Source organism: Merops nubicus, unplaced genomic scaffold, assembly GCF_000691845.1.
Source record: "Merops nubicus isolate BGI_N331 unplaced genomic scaffold, ASM69184v1 scaffold9084, whole genome shotgun sequence".
Lineage (NCBI taxonomy): Eukaryota > Metazoa > Chordata > Aves > Coraciiformes > Meropidae > Merops > Merops nubicus.
Window position 1 is genome coordinate 16,792 of NW_008604838.1, and position 20,599 is coordinate 37,390.

The following is a 20,599-nucleotide window of genomic DNA, read 5'->3' on the forward strand; positions in this document are numbered from 1 at the left end:
AGATCATCTTGGTCACTACAGTGCAGTTACTCGCTCAATTAAGTAATTCTCCACTGGTTTAAAGACAGCCCCAGCTCAGGTTTTTGTCCTGCCAAGACCTGAAACTTGCTAAATGGAGTCCGTGGAATTTGAAGGCTCAAGGTAGTAAATCACATCATAAAAAGGTCAAAGTTCTGGTCAATTTCCAGACTAATGGTGTTTAAAACCAATAAATACTTGCCTAATACTATAAATGCAGCCATAAATTTACACTTTTGCGTGCATACACGCAGCTTGACACAGAGTACACAAAGACTATCAAGGTAATGGCAAAGAATAAATCAGAAAAATGCAAGATGCTCCTACCAGTATCACAACAGAAAAAGTCCTTTCCTCCATCAGCTGGTTTTGTGAGGATTGAAGCAAATAAACACAATGCAGTAAGCCTGATCTTGATGTCACTTATGACAGATTTCCTCCAACTTAACATTCAGGAGCTGACTCCCTGCTCACAGTTCTACAAACAAATCCTGCTAAGAAACATTTTTCCTGCCCTGTAAACATTTTGAAACTTCCAAATATCTTGCTATACTGAATCTGGGCAGTCCTCAAAAGTTCTATTTTGTGAAGTTTTAGACTCCTAGACTGCTTTGAGTTGGAAAGGACCTCAAAAGGCCATCTAGTCCAATCCCCCTGCAGTAAGCAGGGAGATCCCTGGTTATTGCATTGTTACAAGTTTGCTCTGCTCAATCAAAACAGGCTGTTTAGATCAGGCCAAAATCTTCTGGTGAGTTTCTTACAGCACTAGCCAGCTCCCATGACGGCCACAGTGACTTTCAAACCTAGCTCCTTCTTGTGACAGGTAAGAGAGGCATCTTTAAAAGCAACCTGCAGCATCACTGACCACTGAAACAGATATAAAAAGAAAGCAAATGCTTTAAAATCTTGCTCTAAATTTTTTCCATCAAAAATCACCTGTGTTGTCCCAAAGCCAACTACAATCTATAAATGTACTCATTTTCACTCTACTAGACTGAATCATAAAAATAACTTTGCAAGCGTATAATAAACTATGTGAAACTGCCTGTGGTTTCCCCCTTTTAGCTTGTTTGAATCACCCTAAATCTGACTTTAATCAGTCCTAATGACCATTTATTTCAGCCGCAGCAGCCAGATTGCATTTTTACTACCAACTACAGCTACTCGTTGGAAATTTCCCCAGTTCTCTTCTCTAGTTATCACCTGCCAACACACCGTGGGTCAGTGACACTGACACAGCAATGTCCATCCTTGAGAAAGAACACGTGTTGCTTCTTTTCCTCCACTCTCAAGAGGAGCACTGTGGCAGTCAACTCTGGATTTGCTTTCAATTGCTTTGCTTACAAGCAAGCAGAAAGGGTCTGATCTTGCCAATCTCAGCAAAACGCAGCACTGAGCCGTGCTTTGCTCTACAAACAGTCCCCACTGATTCCCAGGGAGCTTATGGAGAACAGCATCAGAACCTAGACAATGATACACTTAAGTTTTTTAGTACACTTCATTTGATGCTGAAGTTTTCCTCATGCTCCAACACCTCCCGTTTAAACCTGCCTCTGACAAGCAGCCTCGTGAAGCTGTGCGCTCTGTGGAAATCTATTTTTCAGTACATCTGAGACAATGACATGCTAGGATATCCTCTGTGTCTCTGCTCTCAATAACTCCTGGCGAATCCCAACTGTTTGGAAGGCCAGAGAAGCCTGGCAGGACACGGGTTTGCCATCTGACTGGGTGATAGCTCTGCTTCTCTGGTGAGTATTTCCACCCTTTGGCTGTTTCCTGCATGCAGGCGGGAAGCAAAGTCAGGCTTGCCACTTTTTATATGCTTCTATTGTGCTTACAGTAAATCCATATTTAAATCGGTATGCAGGCTGTCACTGAAACACAAATAAATAAGAAGAACGACATGTTCCCTTACATTTTATTCCTGTTAACATGACGCAGCTGGGATGTTTTTCCTGCCTCATGCCCCACGTCCCAGGGCCACTCACTGGGCTGCGGAGCTGCTCGGCACCCACAGTCGCTTCTGTGGTGCACGCCTGTTTACTGGAGGCAACCAGCACAGCCACAGAGGCATGGAAGCTGCATCTGCCCCACTTCCTCACAAAAACAACGCTGATGGGCAAGCCAAAAGTGTCTAGGGTCATGTGTGCAAGGGTTTAAGCTTAAAGACAGATGTCTACAGGATTTGTAAAAGACACTCAGTGACTTCTTTAGTGTTCTTGAAAGAAGAGGAGGACCTAACCCATCAGGAGAAAGCATTTTGCTGTATGGTGCCAAGTTGGACCTGGAGTTTAGCAACAGCAGAACACATCACAGAGTGAATAGGGCATGGAGATTGTACAACAGTGGTGAAGCTGTGAGCAACAACCAACAGGTCCCTACACAACTGTACAGCCCCATCTTATTTCCAGTGCTGTATGGATGCAAAGCAACCTGCTCCTGTATTCCTCTGTGTGCTGGGACTGCCCAGCTGCTGATGCCAAAGCCTCCTGTGCAAGGCAGAGAGTAGATGGAGACCTTCAGCCCATGCTTGCAGCCTTGTGCACCTTCCCCCTTCAGCTGGCCACAAAGCAGCCTTGACATCCCTGGGAAAGGAACACCAGATGCACAAGTGCCAGATAAGGCAGGAATCTGGGCTGCAAGGACAGGGCTGCAGTATGTTCCCAGCCGAGCCTTCAAGCACATTCAGCAGCCTACTCTCAGCCTTCACACGGTGACCTGCCGTAGACTATACAAAGCACCCCAAACAATATTTTGGCAGCCTTGCAAAAGCTCTGCCTTGCACGTACATGTGCACAAACACACCGCCCTGCCCCTATTCTCTCCCCCCCTCCCCGAGTTTTCAATAATTCCTGGGTGCATTTCCTATTTCCTAAGCAGGTTGCTATAGTGAGCCTGCACAGTATTTTTTCCAAACACTGTTGTACTGTAAACATTACATACAGCATAATCCTGCCAAATTGTCCTCAGACAAAGGAAAACAAGTGTCATTGCTTTATGTCCAGCCTTCCAGCTTTTTAGGATTGAGAAGGTACTTTCAACTAACAGCAGGTAATTATGCCTTTCTGTGGGCTTGCACACCCTCAGGCTTAATAATGGGTCATCTATTAGCTTCAATGAATAACAAAGCTGTCTGATTTACTACTGTTAGCTGATTTCATGCATTTCTGAGTAAATTCTGAGTTAACTGAAGGGCTGGGGCTTAGCTTAAGGGCCAGACACCCACTTGGTACAAATCAGTGTCACCTGAAGTAATAAAAATGTTGATACTGGGGCAGGACCATCAGATTTTTTTTTTATAGTCTTCTTAGTCTGGATAATTAATGGAATTATTCAATTTATGTCTTTTTATGTAAATTTATTATTTAATGCATGTCTGAAGAAATACACGGCTCCTGGTTTAATTCACAATCTTCTAGATTCCAGGAAGAGAGACCAACAGTCAATGGAATATAAAAGTATTTCTTCACAGTGTTGTTTTAAACGCTGTAATGTTCCTATATCAACATTAACAGTAGTGTGATTTATGATTACAGAACACATACATAGCTATCAAATGTCTCCCACGCCTCTACTCTGTTTCTAGGATACTAAAGCAAAGTCCAGAGCATAATATAATTTACAGCACTATAAAATCTTTTACAACTGAAGCACAGTGAAAGCTTAATATCCAAGACCTTCTGTAATATGACTATGTCATCTTGTTAAATTTTATTTATGGGAACACTAGGGTTGACAAGAACTTTCTTCATGTCACTTACCTACTGATTATCAGTAACACACCTTTCTCACTTCATGGTGTTCACTGGAAGAGGTCTTCTTTTCAAAAACATAGGTTCAGATAGATGACAGACTGTTTACTGGAAGTTTATATTGTAGTTATGGCCTTAGCTTACTTGTCCAAGATCAGGACCTCTTCTTTCCTCATACAATTTTACAATGATCTATCCAAGACAATGCAAAATTCAAAGCATTTACACCTAAGGCAAACTCTGAAGCACCATTATCTGAACCTTCTGTGGTTTCTTTTCCCAAAAAAAAAATCCTTTTCCCAAAACAAAATATTGCAATTGGGCCTGCATTGTCCTCCAGTTCTGCTTTTAGGATTTCAAAATAGGGTTTCAAAATAACCCTTTAGATGCCAGAGTAGACTGGCACCACTAATTCCTGCATTTCTACTGTTTGAGAGAGCAAAAATCCCAGTATCAGTCACCCTGTGGGATATCTATCATCTGGAGCAAAACTGATGTGAACTTCTGCCTGCCTAATCCTGGCATACCAGCCTATGAATGTAAAGCTCTGATTAACTCTGATCTGGGTTGAGAACCAAATCATCATCTCTAGTTTTATCTTAGCATGGCAATCAGTTAGAAAGCACTCTCCTTGAACTTTCATTATGCTGTGAAGCAAGGCAAAAAAGGTTTTAAAAGAAAATCCACAATCTTAAAAAAATCTTTTGTTTTCAGAGAGTAACGTTGTGTCCTCCTAGAGCCCACACAGGGCCAAAGCAGAACATCACTGACAGCTTGTGAAAGTATCACAGTTTTATCTTCTCACCCTTGTCTCCCCCTCTAAGACCCACTAAGAGGCATACAAAATATTCAACCCACTCAACTGTTCAGCCCTAGTTTCAGAGGCCAGCTCAGCAGGGAATGTCCAGCCAGAGGAAGAGGTTGATCAGTTGGATATCAGTCCCCCCGGCACCACTGTCACCTTCCCCTGCAACTTCACTGCACCACAGAAGACTTTCTCATTGCATAATTTCTGGATAATTGCTAATTAATACTTTCTAATTACATGGTCATGGACTGAGAATATTAAACATTAATTCTAGCGTGGTATTAATAGACAAATACCAGTTGAGGAAGAAATATGTTCCAAATGAAAGTGATATGAATGGGTAGGTAGGTGTAATTTCACCCTTGCAATATGACTTCGTCAGACTTTTCTGGCAAAGAAAAGGAGCCTTAAAATAGAAATATACTACAACCTCATTTCTGTTTGGTTAAAGTAGCCTTAGAACAAACAAGAAACAGGCCTGCACATCTTAAAGGCATGGCAGCTAAGTCTGAAAACACATTTCATCTAAGTGTAATTTCCACTAAGATATCTGATTCCTCAGGCTTGCCATTGGTTGACAACATTTTCCTATCAAGAAATTCAGTATCACACTCATGATCTTCAATGCAGACTGGCCAAATATGTTACACAAAGCATCTACAGATTTTCAGCATCTTTCCTCACACTGTAGAATGCCCAAGTCCTACAAATAAAAAGGGCTCCTCGCACAGAAAGAGGTTACTAACCATGAACACAGGTAGCAGATTCTGCATTATATTATCCAGGACTCTAAGGAATTAAACTAACACAAAAATGGGTTATTACTACAGTAGCCAAATATACGTGGAGCTCTGCTCCATATTAGTAGAAACCTGCACTGTTACATTTACTCCCCCTGTCCTGAGCTTCAATTCCTGTAATTCTTTATAAACGTGACCACCCTCTAAAATTCAAAACTTCATCTTGTCCTGATAGGGCAGTCAGATCTGGAATCAACCAGCACCACAGAAAAACTTCAGCCCTCCTGGCACTTCTTCAACAAAGGACATGTTTGTACTATTGATTGTACTGCTGAAAATAATTTTGCTGTGTTGACAGGCATCACTCAGCACAGATTGTGATGAAAAGCTGAAAATTAGAAAGTTAAATGAACACCTGCAACAATTTTCCTGCCAATTTTACAACAAAATAAATATTGAATTATTCTGATAAGTGGGTCAAATTCATCCCTGGTGTCATGGCCCTTTGAGGTTAACAGCGCTACGACAGGAATGAATTTGGCTCCTGTGTCTCCTTCACAGAGTAAATGCTTCACTGTACTTTTCAGACCCCCTGTGCCAACATTCATCTTCATTTAGAACCCATCTCATCTTCTTTACTGAGCAAAGCCATAATTTTCCTATCAACTTGCAGTCAATTATGTTGGCAGTTTGACAGGAATATCGTACATACACAAAAATAATTTGCAAAACAGTTTTTTCAATTGTTAGACTTAACAGTCATTTCCATCATATATAATCTTCTTTGATGAGTATGATTACACCAGCTCACCTTCCAGGAACAATATGCATCCCTCTATATCATAGCTGCATGAATAGCACTTTACATACTCGTGGTGCTGAAGAGATTTTATAAAAAGATGCTATTATGTAAAGCTACAGCTTTTATCTTGTCCTGTCTTCTTTTCCATTCTGTTGCTAGCACAAGCTGAGGGACACTTTTTTTCTCTAGCAAAGCAAGCAAAAATTTTGTTTTCCAATCTACAAGTGCCTACATTGAAAGAAATTTCTGTAAGTCCTGGGAAATCCACAAAGGGTTACAGCATTTTGATTAGACCCCCCTCAACTCATGTTTGGGCAGGTTCTGATACTCCCAAGAGCAGAGAATTATGTGGATGGGATGAACATATTTTCCACAAATCTGCTATGGAGTGTAATGCTCCATTGGACTCCCTTGTCCCCATCACTGCCTGCTCACACCTATGGATGTCTAACTACCTTCTTTAGTGAGAAGGGCTTCAGAAGGTACCCAGGAAGCAAAAGGCAAACAACAGATACTCATGTGCACGATTTCAAGGGCCACTGAGCCCCATTTTCTACGTATTTGCCCTTTCAAACCTCAAAATAAAGACAAAGTCTCTGATTTTGAGTTTCAAGAAAGACCACCTTACCAGCTTTTGGTATCCGGGTTGTGTTCTGTAGGTACTCTCCACTCTTATACAGATTCAAAACTCTCTCTAGCTGAGCAGCTGTCTCATCTATTCCCCAGTGAAGTTCTCCTTTAAAAGCACAGAAAAAGAACAAGTTAGATGAGGAGCAGCCTGCATGGGACAGAGCAAGTTTGCATGTGAATAAAGTCCTAAGCATGAGAGCCCAGTGGTGCCCTGCTCTACAACAGCGTTGTGATGTGGACATGAAACCTCTGAGTTTAACTATAAATTTGGTTTCATACCTGACATGAGCCAGGGATGTCAAAGGCTGGCTCATCCAGCTGGGAACCCCAGGTCTGTGGGCAGAAAACACTGTGGTGAGCTTCCCACAAGGGATGAGCTTTAGCCAATATAGGGAACTCTAAAGGTTTTGCTTGTTAATTAGCTATAGAGCAGCATCATTAACTTCCCCATTCAATGCACACAGTACAAGGTATAAAATCCCAAGACAATGCACCAAAAACCCTCATATCTGTTTTACAGCCACGTGCAACTACTCCTGCCCCAAAGGCACTACCTCTGCAATTAGTAAAGATGTATGGTAGTGTCATGTGCCTCTGGCCTCTCAGGTATAAAAGCACCACTGGTATCACTCACAATAGGGAAATATCCTTGGTTTATCATTAAAATTCCCCTTACCAGAGAAAGGAGTTCCTCCAGATCCTGCAAGAAACTGCATTCTTATGCAGTTCACCCCAGTGCTGAGGTGTTGGGGGAAGTAAACACCTCTGTGAAGTCTAGATAAAATCACAGAATGGGATTTCTCTGGTATATGGGGTCATTCTTCCCATCTGTGTATGGGGGATATTTTATCCTGGGTAGAAAACCAATCTGGTTCTATTGCCTTGAACATAAAAGCAACATCCTCCCCACCCTAAACATGATACTTACACAAAAAAAAAGGCAACACTTGGCATTAACATGTTTCTTGCAATTACCTGTTGCATTGACTATCTTATCCAGTAATGGTCTCAGTGAGGATGGAGCACTGTGTGGAAGAAGGTACGTAAAAAAAAACCTGCAATGGAAAAGTAACCCATATTGAAAAACTGGGAAAAAGAAGTTTACAAATGTCTGGTAACTACTCAAAAACACAAGGAATAAAATTCCTACTGCTTATAAGCCACTGACCTACTCAGGAAATATAATCATATTCTATAGTCAAATAAATATATAGCTGAGACTACTCACACAGCTGTCTGGCACACCTAGACCATGCTGTTATACATAAGGCTGCCTTGTAACTATGTGCAAATGTTCCATTAATACAGAAATTTGCTGTGAACCTCCATGGATTGTGACTATTTGCAAACCTTTCTGTAATTTAACAAACTAACAGAGTGCCATCAACACCAGAAGTCTCGGGGTTTCTTTGGAAGTGCATAAATCCAATTCCTGTTCATTTCAAATGATTGACTATTGTCTTCTTTTCTACAGTTTTTTTAGACTTTCAAATGAATTGCCAGGAGAAAGTCTTCTTTTAATGCCACTCCAATTCAAAATGTCTCCTCCGTTCTCATAATATATTTAAATTGAAGATGTATCCATGTAGATTGTCACTGACAAATGTACAGTCTCCATTTTAACATTTTCAAGTACAAAAGAAAAAACAATATGCCTTTGCCATTATTTGAAGTACCTTTAATTTTCACACTATTCCTTTAAATATCAGTTCTTTTGCCAGTATGACTACCTATTGCAAACTCAAACATCATAGCAACCTAAGATGGAGAAGGACAGTTCAAGAACCAACAACATAAGCAGAACTATCTGACCTAAGTATCAGGTAATGAACAGAACAGGAACACCATTGGGAAATAGCCCTGCTTTACACCTAAGCTGCAAAGTCCAGGGGGAAAAAAAGAAAAGCTTTTTCTTATACAAAGACCACATTGTCATACAGAAACCTCCAGGGACTCAGGAAGGAGACTAGCAGATTTCTTAAATAAGCACAAATTAAAAAATTAAGTTACTGATAGCAACAATTGATCACGGACACAGGTATTATTGAGCTGACATATTCTACTCACACAGTGAACATTTTTTTGAGATTCTAACTCCTTTTTACACCCCTTACAAAAACAGTACTTATGATTTTTCTCAAGTGGGATTATACCCAGGTAGGTTTTCCTAGTGATGAGCGTGAGAAAGCCAATATAAATACATACAGAAATCCAAACTGCAGCTTAACATTTGCAATGAATACTTTGTTGGGTAAACTTTACCTCTGTTTTTTTGCTTAGAGATTAGCCATAAAGCAAAGTCTGACTGACTGTGAATAGTTCTTTGCAAAAATTCAGTAGCTGTCATTTACTCTGCTAAATGCAGAATGGATATGAGTCGTGGAGGTTATTGTTTTTCCATGGCTATAGAAATACACGACTTGTTCTAATGCAAACACCCACGTGCAAAATTCTGACACTGGCGCCTGCACAACTTAATTGCAGGAACATTTGTTATTCATCATTTCCAGGGCCAGTGGAATCCCTTGTGATCTGCATAACACAGATTGTCAGATCCTTTTACATTTGCTCCTACAGCCTTTTTTTTTTTCCTTTCTTTTTTCTTTTTTAAGAACTATCTGATCTTTAAGAACTGTCAATGATAGAGGATTCATCTCAGCCAGTGGTTAACATCTAATATTAGTTATCGTTACTTTGCCCAGTGCTTTGTTCCTTCCAACATTAGCAGGAAAACCCATAGACATATTTGTGACAGAAGGTAAACATCTGAGAGTCAAGATAGGCCAGTTCTTGCACAGTTGAGTTTTTTCCCAGAATGTTTTCTCTCCTTTAATTATTTACCTCATAACTAAACCAGCTAGATAGGCTAATTATGCTTTCAAGGCTAGGGTGTGCTGGATTTTACTACTACAAGGGGTTGATGCATTGTTTGACATATTGCTGCTTTTGACTTCTACCCAGCAGCACCACCAACCCTTTACGGAGGAGCAGTCTCTAACCCTACAGCAAACAAATGCATCCATGAAAATAGGAAATTTAGCAGCCTACCCCTAAAGAAGAGAGGGTTTAGCTTTCCAAGACAAGTGCAGGGGGCTCGTTGCTAACGCCTGAGCACGGGGTGGTCGCAGACTACTATAACATGAATCTGCTGCTGAACAAAAACCTACTGTCTCTATCGAATTAAGCAAAAGCAGAGGCTGAAAACACTGGCTCACTGTGTGCACATTACACACTGGTGCATGGTTCACAGGCAGCAGTAAGAGCTGTAATAGAAAAAGACTGCTTCCTTCAGCGAGCCCAGCAACCTGCCGCAAGCCCACCCCACCACAGACGTATCCCCACTTAGGACCCAGATGGATGGGTGCCTATTAAACATGTCTTAGCCAGACCAGTAAAACAATCTTAACCAAAAGCTAGCAAGCTAAGCAAGATCTTTAAGCCACGCCAATGGAAATGGAAAATTTTGCAGGACACGCTAGAAACCGAGCAGCAGAACTGCAAATGGCTGTCATGTGGTGGAGCCCATTTCAGTGTGGTCAGCTAATGCAACGCACATGCTGGTGAGGGCCCTGGGACCAAAGCAGAAGACTCCCCTCGGAGGAGCCTCTCCTCGCTGTGGTCTGGCAGGCAGTGAATGGCATGATACTTGAAAGGGAAGGCTAAGAAACGAGCACACCATTCTGGGATTGCTTTGAGATCCTCTGTCCTCCTATCTGGTTCAGACGAGGCAGCCTCATCCCACAGCAGCGCCTGTTAAAGGAGCTGTGGCAGCAGGAGGAGCACGGCACTGAGGATTGGCTACCCACTCCCTGGAAAGCAGTGATGGCTTCCCAGGCATCCAGCACAGCTGGCCAAGGGGGGAGAGCTGAGACTACAAACACAAAGCCATCACCAAGAAGGCCTCCACTGTAAATGTGGAGATGCCTGTAAAACCAACTTGGGAAGACAGACGCGTTGGCTGAACGCTTTCTTCACCCCTGAACCTTTTCACCCAGGTGTGGCCACCTGGTCTGGCATGACCTGTCACCTACGTGTCCCCCATTGTGGCCATGGTGCTGCCACAGAGCAGGAGCAGCACTGGGAGTAAGCCCCACAGTGCCTGCCCATGCAGAGAGCAGGGGATGGAAAAGGTGGGGGTTAAAAGGGACAGCCCCTTGGTTTACAAAGTTTGAGATTACGCCCCAGGTCATCAGCAACTGAGGGTCCTGGTGGCCCCATGGCTGCACTGGGGCCTGTTATAACCCTACCATGGCAGGCTCTGGTGAGGCAAGGAGCATCAAGCTGCAGCACAGGACAAGAGCTGAGCTCTAACTCTGCCTCTGAAGCCAGCCCTTTGCTCAGCTGGTGGTGAAAAAAGTGTGATGACTCCTCTGAAATCACACTGAAAAAAAGGTGCCTGAATCATCTCAGCACAAAGCTAGTGGTGACTTTCACCTCCACAGACACCTCTGCTTCACTCCCATGAAAATCTCTACTTGTGTGAAGAATTCAGTGGGATTAAGCCAATGTAAAATTGGACTGAGTGGTGAATCACACTCGAAGTATGCAAAAACATTTCCAAGGTTATAAATGCCACGTATTTTTACAAATTAAACAATTACTCATGGCTGCACTTATTCCTGGGTAACGGTTCTTGAAACAATATGTGTTTGTTGATGTGAATAACTGTAAAGGATGCTGGAGGTTTTTGCCCACTTTCATTTCTCTTTTACCTTATCCAATCACATACCTGTAGGCGTTGTAGAGATTCCTCTTTTCATTCATACTCTGACACCGTCCCTCCACCGAACAAGTCAAGGTGAAGTTCCTGGCAGGGAATTCCATGAAGCAGTCACTGTTACTGGTGCAGGAGCTCTCCTCGATGCTGGCATCATCCAGATCTGTCACCTTCAGTTCCCCATCCACAATCACAAACTGCCGAGGGCGAAAGTCCAGTAACGTCACGGAGCCAAGGGGGGAGTGAGCCAAATAATGCAGAAGCCGAACTAAGCTGAGACATATCTGAAATGCAAAGCCACAGGTACTGTGTGTTACTCTCTCAGTACAAAGTATATAAATGAAACTACTTTAGCTGAAGGTATATTCATAAATATAGGACTTAATATAAGCATTATAACTTATTCTCCAAACTGAATCTTGCAACTAAGGTATTTTTTATAGGCTTAACAGTTGACTGTAAAACCCTCAAGAGACTTGAAACAAAAATAAGCTCCTTCACCAGTGCTTTCCCACACTATTCTTGAAGCAGGACTCATTGTTGCTATTCCTACTTTGAACAGAAACAAAAGCATTAACTTTTAATAACACATCACACACAGGCCTTGACCATGCAGCCTGACTGTGCTCTTTTACAAACTCCAGGTCTCAAAGTTTTGGCTGGACACTCTGCACCTCTCAAGGTGCCCAGAGCTTCAACTGCAGACTGTGTCTATATTGCCTCCATACTGGTCCTGCCTTTTAACTGCTCTTATAGTTTTTTTTTCCACTGGTTCCTCTTACATTTGCCTTTTTCCAGGGGAGAAGGAACTCAAGGCCCAGAAAGAGGAGCTCCACACCTCTTCCACAACTCTTTGTGAGTAAGTGTGTATGTCCACCTGCCTTGGTCCCACTTTAAGACTGGGGTGGGAGCTCTGTACTGATGCTGCACCTTTCAATTGTAGATTAGAAACCTGAGCAACTATTACTAGACACTAAAGAAAATGAATGTTGAACTCAGCCCCCTTAGCAAAGTGCAATTCATGCATCCCTTTAGAATCCACTACGTAACATATTAATGTAAGTGTAGCATTAATATGAACACAGTTAAGCACTGGAATTTTTATTCTATGTATTAAATTAATAACAGGTCTTATTCAGTCTAGCAAGCTTTTTATTGTTTCTATATAATCTTTGTTTTCTGTTAAAATACACTGTTCAGTCCACATGCACTGAAGTAGTCAAATCCAAATTCAGTCTCGGGGCACAAACGGGATACTCAGGGGAGCACCGAAATCCTTCCTTCCTAAGAACACTGAGCATGTCTGAAGTTATCCCTCACAGACCCTTCCCCTGTGAGACATTATATACCCTTACACTTCTACAATAATTTCCCTGCTTGACCAGATTAGAATATTGAATTTAGCTTGAATAAAACCCCAGGTTTCCATCTGAGATGACTGCCTTCTCAGCTGCCGCAAAGCCCCTGGGCCTGCACTAGGAAGCTCTGGGAGCAGCCCTGACAAGCTGCTGCCCCGTGCACTTGCCATCAGGCTGAGGCTGCAAAAGCCCCTGCCCAACAAGCTCTATGCACACAGGTGAAGGCTTTGCTCTGTATCACACACCTCTGCTGAGCACAGAGCTGCTGATCTGGGGAGCGAGCCTACCGCCGTGTCCTTCAACACAAGGAAATGATTATTTGTAGGAAAAAGGTCAAATATTTATGCAGTCATTTTCAGCACTGGACCACAAACAAGTCTCACGTGTCAAGAAGACATGAGTTTATTTTCTCCTTCTTTGCATTAGTTGTGTCCTAGACAAGCTAATGAGCATGACACCTAAGACTTCTCCCATAGGAGATGATCTACCCTTATTAAGATGGTAATTCTTTCAGGAAAAGGGACCCAAAGCTTAGCACAGGGAATACACTTGCTCCACCTATACTAGCAAAATAAACTCTGCCAGGGAACATTCCTGGGCACAGAAACTAACTCCACACGCTAGCACACTTGCTAGTACAGTCCCTGGTCTGGGTCTGAGCAGGACCAGGGCTGTTCTCCCACACAGTCCCCAGACATGATCCAGAAGGCAGCACGGCCCAGGAACCATTTCCAATGAGGATCCCCTGTGCAGCCACCCAGCCTTCAGAAAGTGCAAGAATTCACTTCATCACTGAGATGAGTCAGGCACACTTTTAGCTTTCTGGTACAGATGCAGCCATGCAATCCAAAGTGTTTTAGATGAAGAGTGCTACTGCCTTGCAACATCTTTGGGAGTTAACCTCAGCTGGAGTCACATCCCAACATACACTGAGCAAGGCAGTGCTGTCGTGATCAAAGCATTGCTGCAGCCTGGTTTCATTCTGGACAAATTAAGTGTGACCTTCATGCTCCTGGTAAATTGCCAATCCGGTGGACAACCCGGGTTGGAGATTTGTGTACACTCATTTCACCCCTCCCTCAGTAAAAGATGAGCAGAGCAGGAAGCAGTAGAAAATAATTCTAAAACCAAACGATGATAAGGATCAGGAGAGAAATGTAACATCCTTCTATTGTTTAAATCCCAGTTGCAGAGCACAATGCTCAATGCCAAAAATCCTGGGCCTGGAGCTTTAACAAGTAAGAACTGTTTAAAGACATCATGTAAAAAGCATATAACAAAGCACAATTAGATAACATCAACAGACAAAATAGCATGGTATCTTAACCACTGCAGAAAGGGAGTGCTAAATGTCGTTTCTCAACCAAGATGTAATCAAATGTAAAGCAAACATTTAATAAATTTTGAATTGCACTGCACAGTACACAGACCTTGCTTCATGCTTGGTGTTATTTTGTATTCATCACTCTCTTAAAAGTGCTTTTAAAACAGCTGTTACTCACTCGAAATCTATCTTCCCAGGAAGTCTGTAAAAGCTGAATCATCTCTAAAGGCGAGCCTAGTTCAGTGATGGTCGTCAGTGTGTCTGGGATGTCATTGCTATCTTGGTAGCAGTAGCCATACAGCTGGAAAAAAAAATCACAACCAAGCACTAAGTGTGACATATCTCAGCATACTTTTATATTTCTTTGTGGATGAGCTGTGAAAACAGTACTCCTTACAAGGCTCTGAGCTCTGTATGTTGTATTGCCTTGAAGTCACCCCTCAACAGGACCCTTGTGCCCTCTCATTTGAGGAGCACACCCTTGAAACTCCTGAAGAAGCTAGCAGCATCCTTTGTGGGCATCACACAGCCAGTGAAACGCCCCTCTGCCCAGGATCTTCCCTCAGTAAATCCTGTATTGGATTTGTATGTCAAGGTTTTGGTAGCAGAGGGGCTACAGAGGTGGCTTCTGTGAGAAGCTGCTAGAAGCTTTCCCTAAGTCTGATAGAGCCAATGCCAGCTGGCTCCAGGATGGACCCATCACTGGCCAAGGCTGAGCCTCTGGGATAACATATTTAAGAAAGTGGGAAAAAAACAAAACAAAAAACAAACACAAAGCACAAAATCTGCCCAATTCAATCACAGCTGCAGAATACATAAAAGAAACAACTCTGCAGACATGAAGGTCAGTGAAAGAGGGGGAGGCATCCCCAGGTACTCCAGGCATCAGAGCAGAGAGCCCCATGAAGCCCATGGTGAGGTGGGCTGTGCCTCTGCAGCCCCTCTGGAGGTCCACAATGGAGCAGATATCCACCTGCAGCCCAGGGAGGACCCACACTGGAGCAGGTGGATACTGGATACCCAAAGGATGCTGTGACCCTTTGGGAAGACTGCACTGGAGCAGGCTCCTGGCAATACTTGTGCACCCATGGAGAGAAGAATCCATGCTGAGGCAGCTTTGCTGGCAGGACTTGTGACCCCATGGAAGACCCATGCTGGAGCATTTCATGAAGAAATGAAGCTCATAGGAAGGAGTCATGTTGGAGAAGTTCATGGGGAAACTGTCACCCTTGGGAGGGACCCCACACTGGAGAAAGGAAGAGTGTGAGGAGTCCTCTCTCTAAGGAGGAAGCAGTGGTAGAGACAACGTGGACAAACTGACCATAACTCCCATTTCTCATCCCCCTACACCACTGGGGTGGAGGAGGTAAAGAAATTGGGAGTAAAGATAAGCCTGTGAAGAAGGGGAGATAGGGGGAAGGTGGTTTTAATATTTGGTTTTAATTTTCATTATCCTACTGTGATTTGATTGGTAAAAAATTAAATAAAATTAATTTTTCCTCATGTCAAGTCTGGCTTGTGACAGTAATTGGTGATTGATGTCTCCCTGTCCTTATATACACCCACAAGCTTTTTGTTATAATTCCTCTCCTGTGCCCAGCTGAGGAGAGAAGTGACAGAGCAGCTTTGGCAGGCACGTGGCATGCAGCCAGGGTCAACCCACCACAAATGTTTATGAAAAACAAATTAATCATTTAAAATATCCATGAATGCAGAAATATAATCCTATCTGAGGAAAATTAGTTTAGCCTATGCAATACCTGGCTAAATAAGACTTGATTTTCTGCTTAAAAGGCACCACAAAATAGCTGTTAATGACATTTCCCATGGAACTACTGTTTATGCATTGAGTGGCAATGTGTATTTCAATGACATGGTAGTTTGAAAAGCAATTGAAATGCCAAAACTTACATTTTCCAAGCCAAAAATTGCCTCTCACTATGCCTGATGAACTTTTGTGTGCAGTATCGTTAACGGGCAAATATTCCCAAATATTATCTGCCACTAGCTTCTTTAATTTAAAAGCATTTAAATAGCAATTTCAGCTAGACTCCAGCTCCTTCTTTTGTTTGCTTTCCAAGGACATTTGAATGATTAATTTTCACTTGCACAAATAATTGAACAAGAGGAATATTTAAAGACTGTGGAGAAGAGATGTCTTGCTTTATATGGAGTGGGACAATGTCTGACAGGGCTTAGGGACAGGCTTTTACAAACTCACTGCCAAGCCCTGGCAGAGAGGCAGTTAAATGAGCCTGATAAGGATCTGATTGCAACTTTCCAGCCAGAACAACATGCACATGAAGTAAAATTAAGTGTAATTTCTGCCCCCAGTCAAATAAACTGTATGGTAAAAGGTCTCTGTGAAAATGCAACATTAAAATTGCCTTTCTGCTATTGCTCTACTGCTTTGCCCTGAGTAATTTTAGCTCTGACAAGTACAGGGAAGATGACAGGGGTCTCCTCTGAGCTGAGGGGACTTAAGACATGGTCCTGCAGGAGAAGCCAGGCTCATGCAGACCAGAGTGGGGACCAAGCCAAATTCACAGGAAAGCAGAAAGCCAGACCAGTGAGTGCCACGGCTGGAGGGAGTGGGGTGAGGCAGATTGGAGAGAGTATCAGGCACATTCTCACAGCTTGTGACCCTCCCAGGCAGAAAAACAAAGAGCAGGCTAAAGTCAGCAAATGCAGGATTTGTTATGAACTGTTCTGCTAGCTTTGACTATAGCTGTCTATGTTTAAAGGAAAAAAGGGTGCCAAAAAATGTAAAAGAAGTAAACAATTTTTCTTGTTAGTGTAAAAATGGTGCTGTGTTTCAAAACAGCTGCTTAAACATGGACATTAACCTAAACAAAAAAGAAGAGCCAGAAGATTTTATTTTAAAACATGGTGAAAAGATTTTGGCACCAATGCACAACAGAGAATTTGTGATAGATGCCAATATGAACGTTTGAAATGGGGAAAGGGACATTTCTCTTTACTGCCACAGCTATGATAAAGAGGGCAGGAGCAACCATTTCTTAATCTAGAGCCACTCAGACCGGACTTGGGCTTGTTCCTTATCTGTGGCACCATTTTTATGCAGCTTATTGACAGAAGTTAAATCTTTTGTGTGCTGCAAACTATCTCAGAGGATCACATCAGCACACTTCTGTTTAATCTTTCTGAATGAACAAAATACAAAATTAAAATATTTAATACAATATATATATATATATCTTTCCTTGGAGACAAGCTGGATTTTGCAGTTAGAAGGTATTTCATTCTGTTTCTTACGTGGGGGCAGACAAAGATGGTAGGATGAAGCTTGGCAGGTTTGAAACCCCTCACTTCTGGATGTCAAAACCTAACATCTGTTTCTGCATCATCTGCAGAGCTCACCTCTTGTCTTTAGCACAGTAATACGACCCACCAGGGAAAAAGCCATAAGGGAAATTAGCAAGCAATTCAGCCTGGGAAATGACAGCATTGCAATAACTGTCAGTTCACAATAACACTGAATACAAAAAAGATATCCATCTTCATTAGACATTCTCAACGCTTGTGAAAACCATTCAAGGAATAGAAATACAGAAGACAAACAACAATTATAAGTTCATTTGATTATAAAAACATAACACAGGCATATCTGTACACACAAAATATTGATAAATTGGTCTTGTTATCTACTGATATGCCTACGAACACAAGTAGAAATGAATTATAGTATCTATTTGTGTCTATTGTAGATGGATGCATTAATGCCAATAGTAATAAAAATGATTTAGATTTTTTCTCAGAGATGGAACTTTGCTCGTAAGGAGTTCTTTCATTTCAGTATTAAATTTATACCTTGGCCAAAGTCTTCGCTGCCCAAATATCTGAGTACTTGGTGTATATTTTACTATATTAATAACCATTGTGGAGACTTAAATGACCTGATCCAGTTTTGGTTTCATATTAAACTGCTCTTTATTCTCAAAAGAATTTTTTCCTGCGTAAGTACTTCTGAACTTAATCTTACAAGCTGAAAAACGCAGTACTGAGCAAGTTAGTGTAGGTCTTACTCAAAAAAATATATAATCTAACCTGAGATCTTTATTGCTTTTACTTAAGTGAAACCTCTCCAGATGCAACGTTATTACATAATTATATAGAGTTCTAAAAGCACAGAAGTCTGAGATATAAAGGACTTATTGGGTCACATCTATACTTTTCTACACGAACTCCTGAAACTAAATGCAAAAATGCACATGTAATTACACGGCCATATTTGTATGTGCAATTACCATGATTACAAACTGGGCAAGTCTCAACAGCCAGTTAAGCATCTAAAATGGTTACATTCATCCTTTCTGGATGAACCACCACCCAGCATCCAGATGTTACAAAATACTGAATATATACAGATGCAAAATATTTGAAGACATTAATACTTAGGCCTTTCTTTTACGAAGCTGACTTATTAAGACACAGAAACAAGGACAAAGGTACTACCCAAAATACTCCCCCCCCTTCCTTTTGTTCTTGTCCAATCCATTTTGTCTGAAATGAGACAAAACGGTTTGTATTCCCAGACAGTGAAGTAAGAAGCAGATAGCTGGATGCATACAATAACAAGAAAAATAACCACACGGGGAAACTGAATATAGCTGGAAGCAAAAGATGAGCCAAGATATCTCCTCTATCTGAAATTCTATTAGGTTGGACATCATTCTCAGCATCACAAAGCTGCACTTTACATATATCCAAGAGTGATGGTTTTCATACGCCTTTTCAGCATGGTTCCAATTAAACGAATGGAAAGAAATACAATCCCACATCTTTTTGCTATCTCCAGTCACTGCATTTAAATACCACCCTGATATATTTTTGTGTAGAATGTAATAGCAAACAGTCACAATATTGGGATGCCTTTCCGTCTGTTTAGAAAAATGTACGCCAGATATGAAATGTTGACTTGTTCTCACATCGTGTGCCATAATTCATTTTGAGTAGCCCTGTTTACCAAAGCCTTCCCTCACTGTTTGGATTTTCTCTAGTCATAAAGGCTCAGTCCTGCAACAGCCTTTAGGCACCCAAAACTCCCACTGACTGCAACGGTTTTTACGCACGCTGGGCATACAAGGTCAGCCCCTGGAAAAGTTACATTGCTTTGTAGGACCCCCTGTCCCTACAGCTGGTCAGTTCACCTCCCTTTACAACTCTCTTTTAGTACAAATTATGGGGACAGAGACGCCCCTTTCAAAGGAGCTGGGGCAAGGAGGAGGGCAAAAGCATAGGTCAGCCCCTGCACAAAAGCCAACAAGCTTACTGAATAAAAACACAAAATAAAGGGGCTTATTAAGCTGTCACCAGCAGGGTAAGTCTGCACAAACAAGGAGCCCTCCTGCACTAGCATCGGCACCCTAGCTGGATTTTCAGAAAAAATAAACATCAAGCCAGAACCATCAACCAAACTGTTAGGTTTAATTTATAGAGGTTGCTCAGTCATGAAGGGTAGGACGAGCCACCTTCCCCCAGCGGGGCTCCACCCGGGCTGCAGCACAATCCCTGCCCTGGCTACTGGAGGGCAAAACTCCCTCTACATATCATGTGATTTCCCTAAAAATTATAACACATTGTGAATCTTTCCCTTTGCCTTGCTAGTTTTTAGCCCTTTATGTTCACAATCTTCAGATTTTCTCTACAATCACAAAAGCTGGAAACTTCCTGCCTTTTTTCCTGTAACGAACATGACTTCCATTACTCCAGGAACAGGAACTTCAAGAACACTATTAACTGCCATAATATGTGACAGACTCAACTACATTACACTAGAAGTAATTTCCAGAACCCTAACTCTCTTTGCTTTTAATCTGGACTTGCCCAAATTTACCACAGTAAGCCTAACTGCTGTCCACAATAGAAAACTGCAACTTAAAAACAAACAAAACAAAAATCTCATTTTTATGAAGAGAAAAAGTCACACTTGCCACAGTCTTTCTTTTTAAAAATAGAAGGACACAGGATTTACTACCCAAAACTGCATTTTGTAGTGACTTGGTGCTCAGGGGAAATAAAAAGCTCATGTTGACATTGGTAGCCATCTGATGAGCCATTTGTTTGAGCTGCTACACGTCAGAAGCAAAACAGCACATTTTAGAAGCTCTTGCTACTTTATTGCTATCATAGCGAATGTAATATTTTTAATGCAACCAGTCCTTGGATTCATCTTTCATTCCTGGAGCACTGGGACAATCTCTGGAAGAGCAGAAACTCCCAGCACTGGCTGCCACAGCTGTGATTTACCAACACATGATTTGAGACGTATATGTCACTGTCAGATCTATACATCCCTCAGGCTTTGAGTACTTCCCTTCATTGCTGATGGTTTATACAGTATTACATATACAAATATACACACAAGCACATATATATGTACATATTTGTGTGCATATGACGTGTGTGTATAATATATTATTATATTAT

General features: G+C 41.9%; 1 protein-coding gene across 1 annotated transcript in view; it reads right to left on the minus strand.

Annotated features, from left to right (window-relative positions):
* PKDCC (protein kinase domain containing, cytoplasmic) overlaps positions 1 to 14,450 on the minus strand; it is a gene marked incomplete at its 5' end in the record, with an annotated part of 20,680 nt that extends 6,230 nt beyond the window's left edge. Inside the window, 4 exons of the mRNA XM_008939147.1 lie at positions 6,749 to 6,856; positions 7,726 to 7,805; positions 11,480 to 11,751; positions 14,328 to 14,450. Of these exons, the coding sequence (XP_008937395.1) occupies positions 6,749 to 6,856; positions 7,726 to 7,805; positions 11,480 to 11,751; positions 14,328 to 14,450 (583 nt within the window). The remainder of the gene's footprint in view (positions 1 to 6,748; positions 6,857 to 7,725; positions 7,806 to 11,479; positions 11,752 to 14,327) is intronic.
* Positions 14,451 to 20,599: the final 6,149 nt, after the last annotated feature.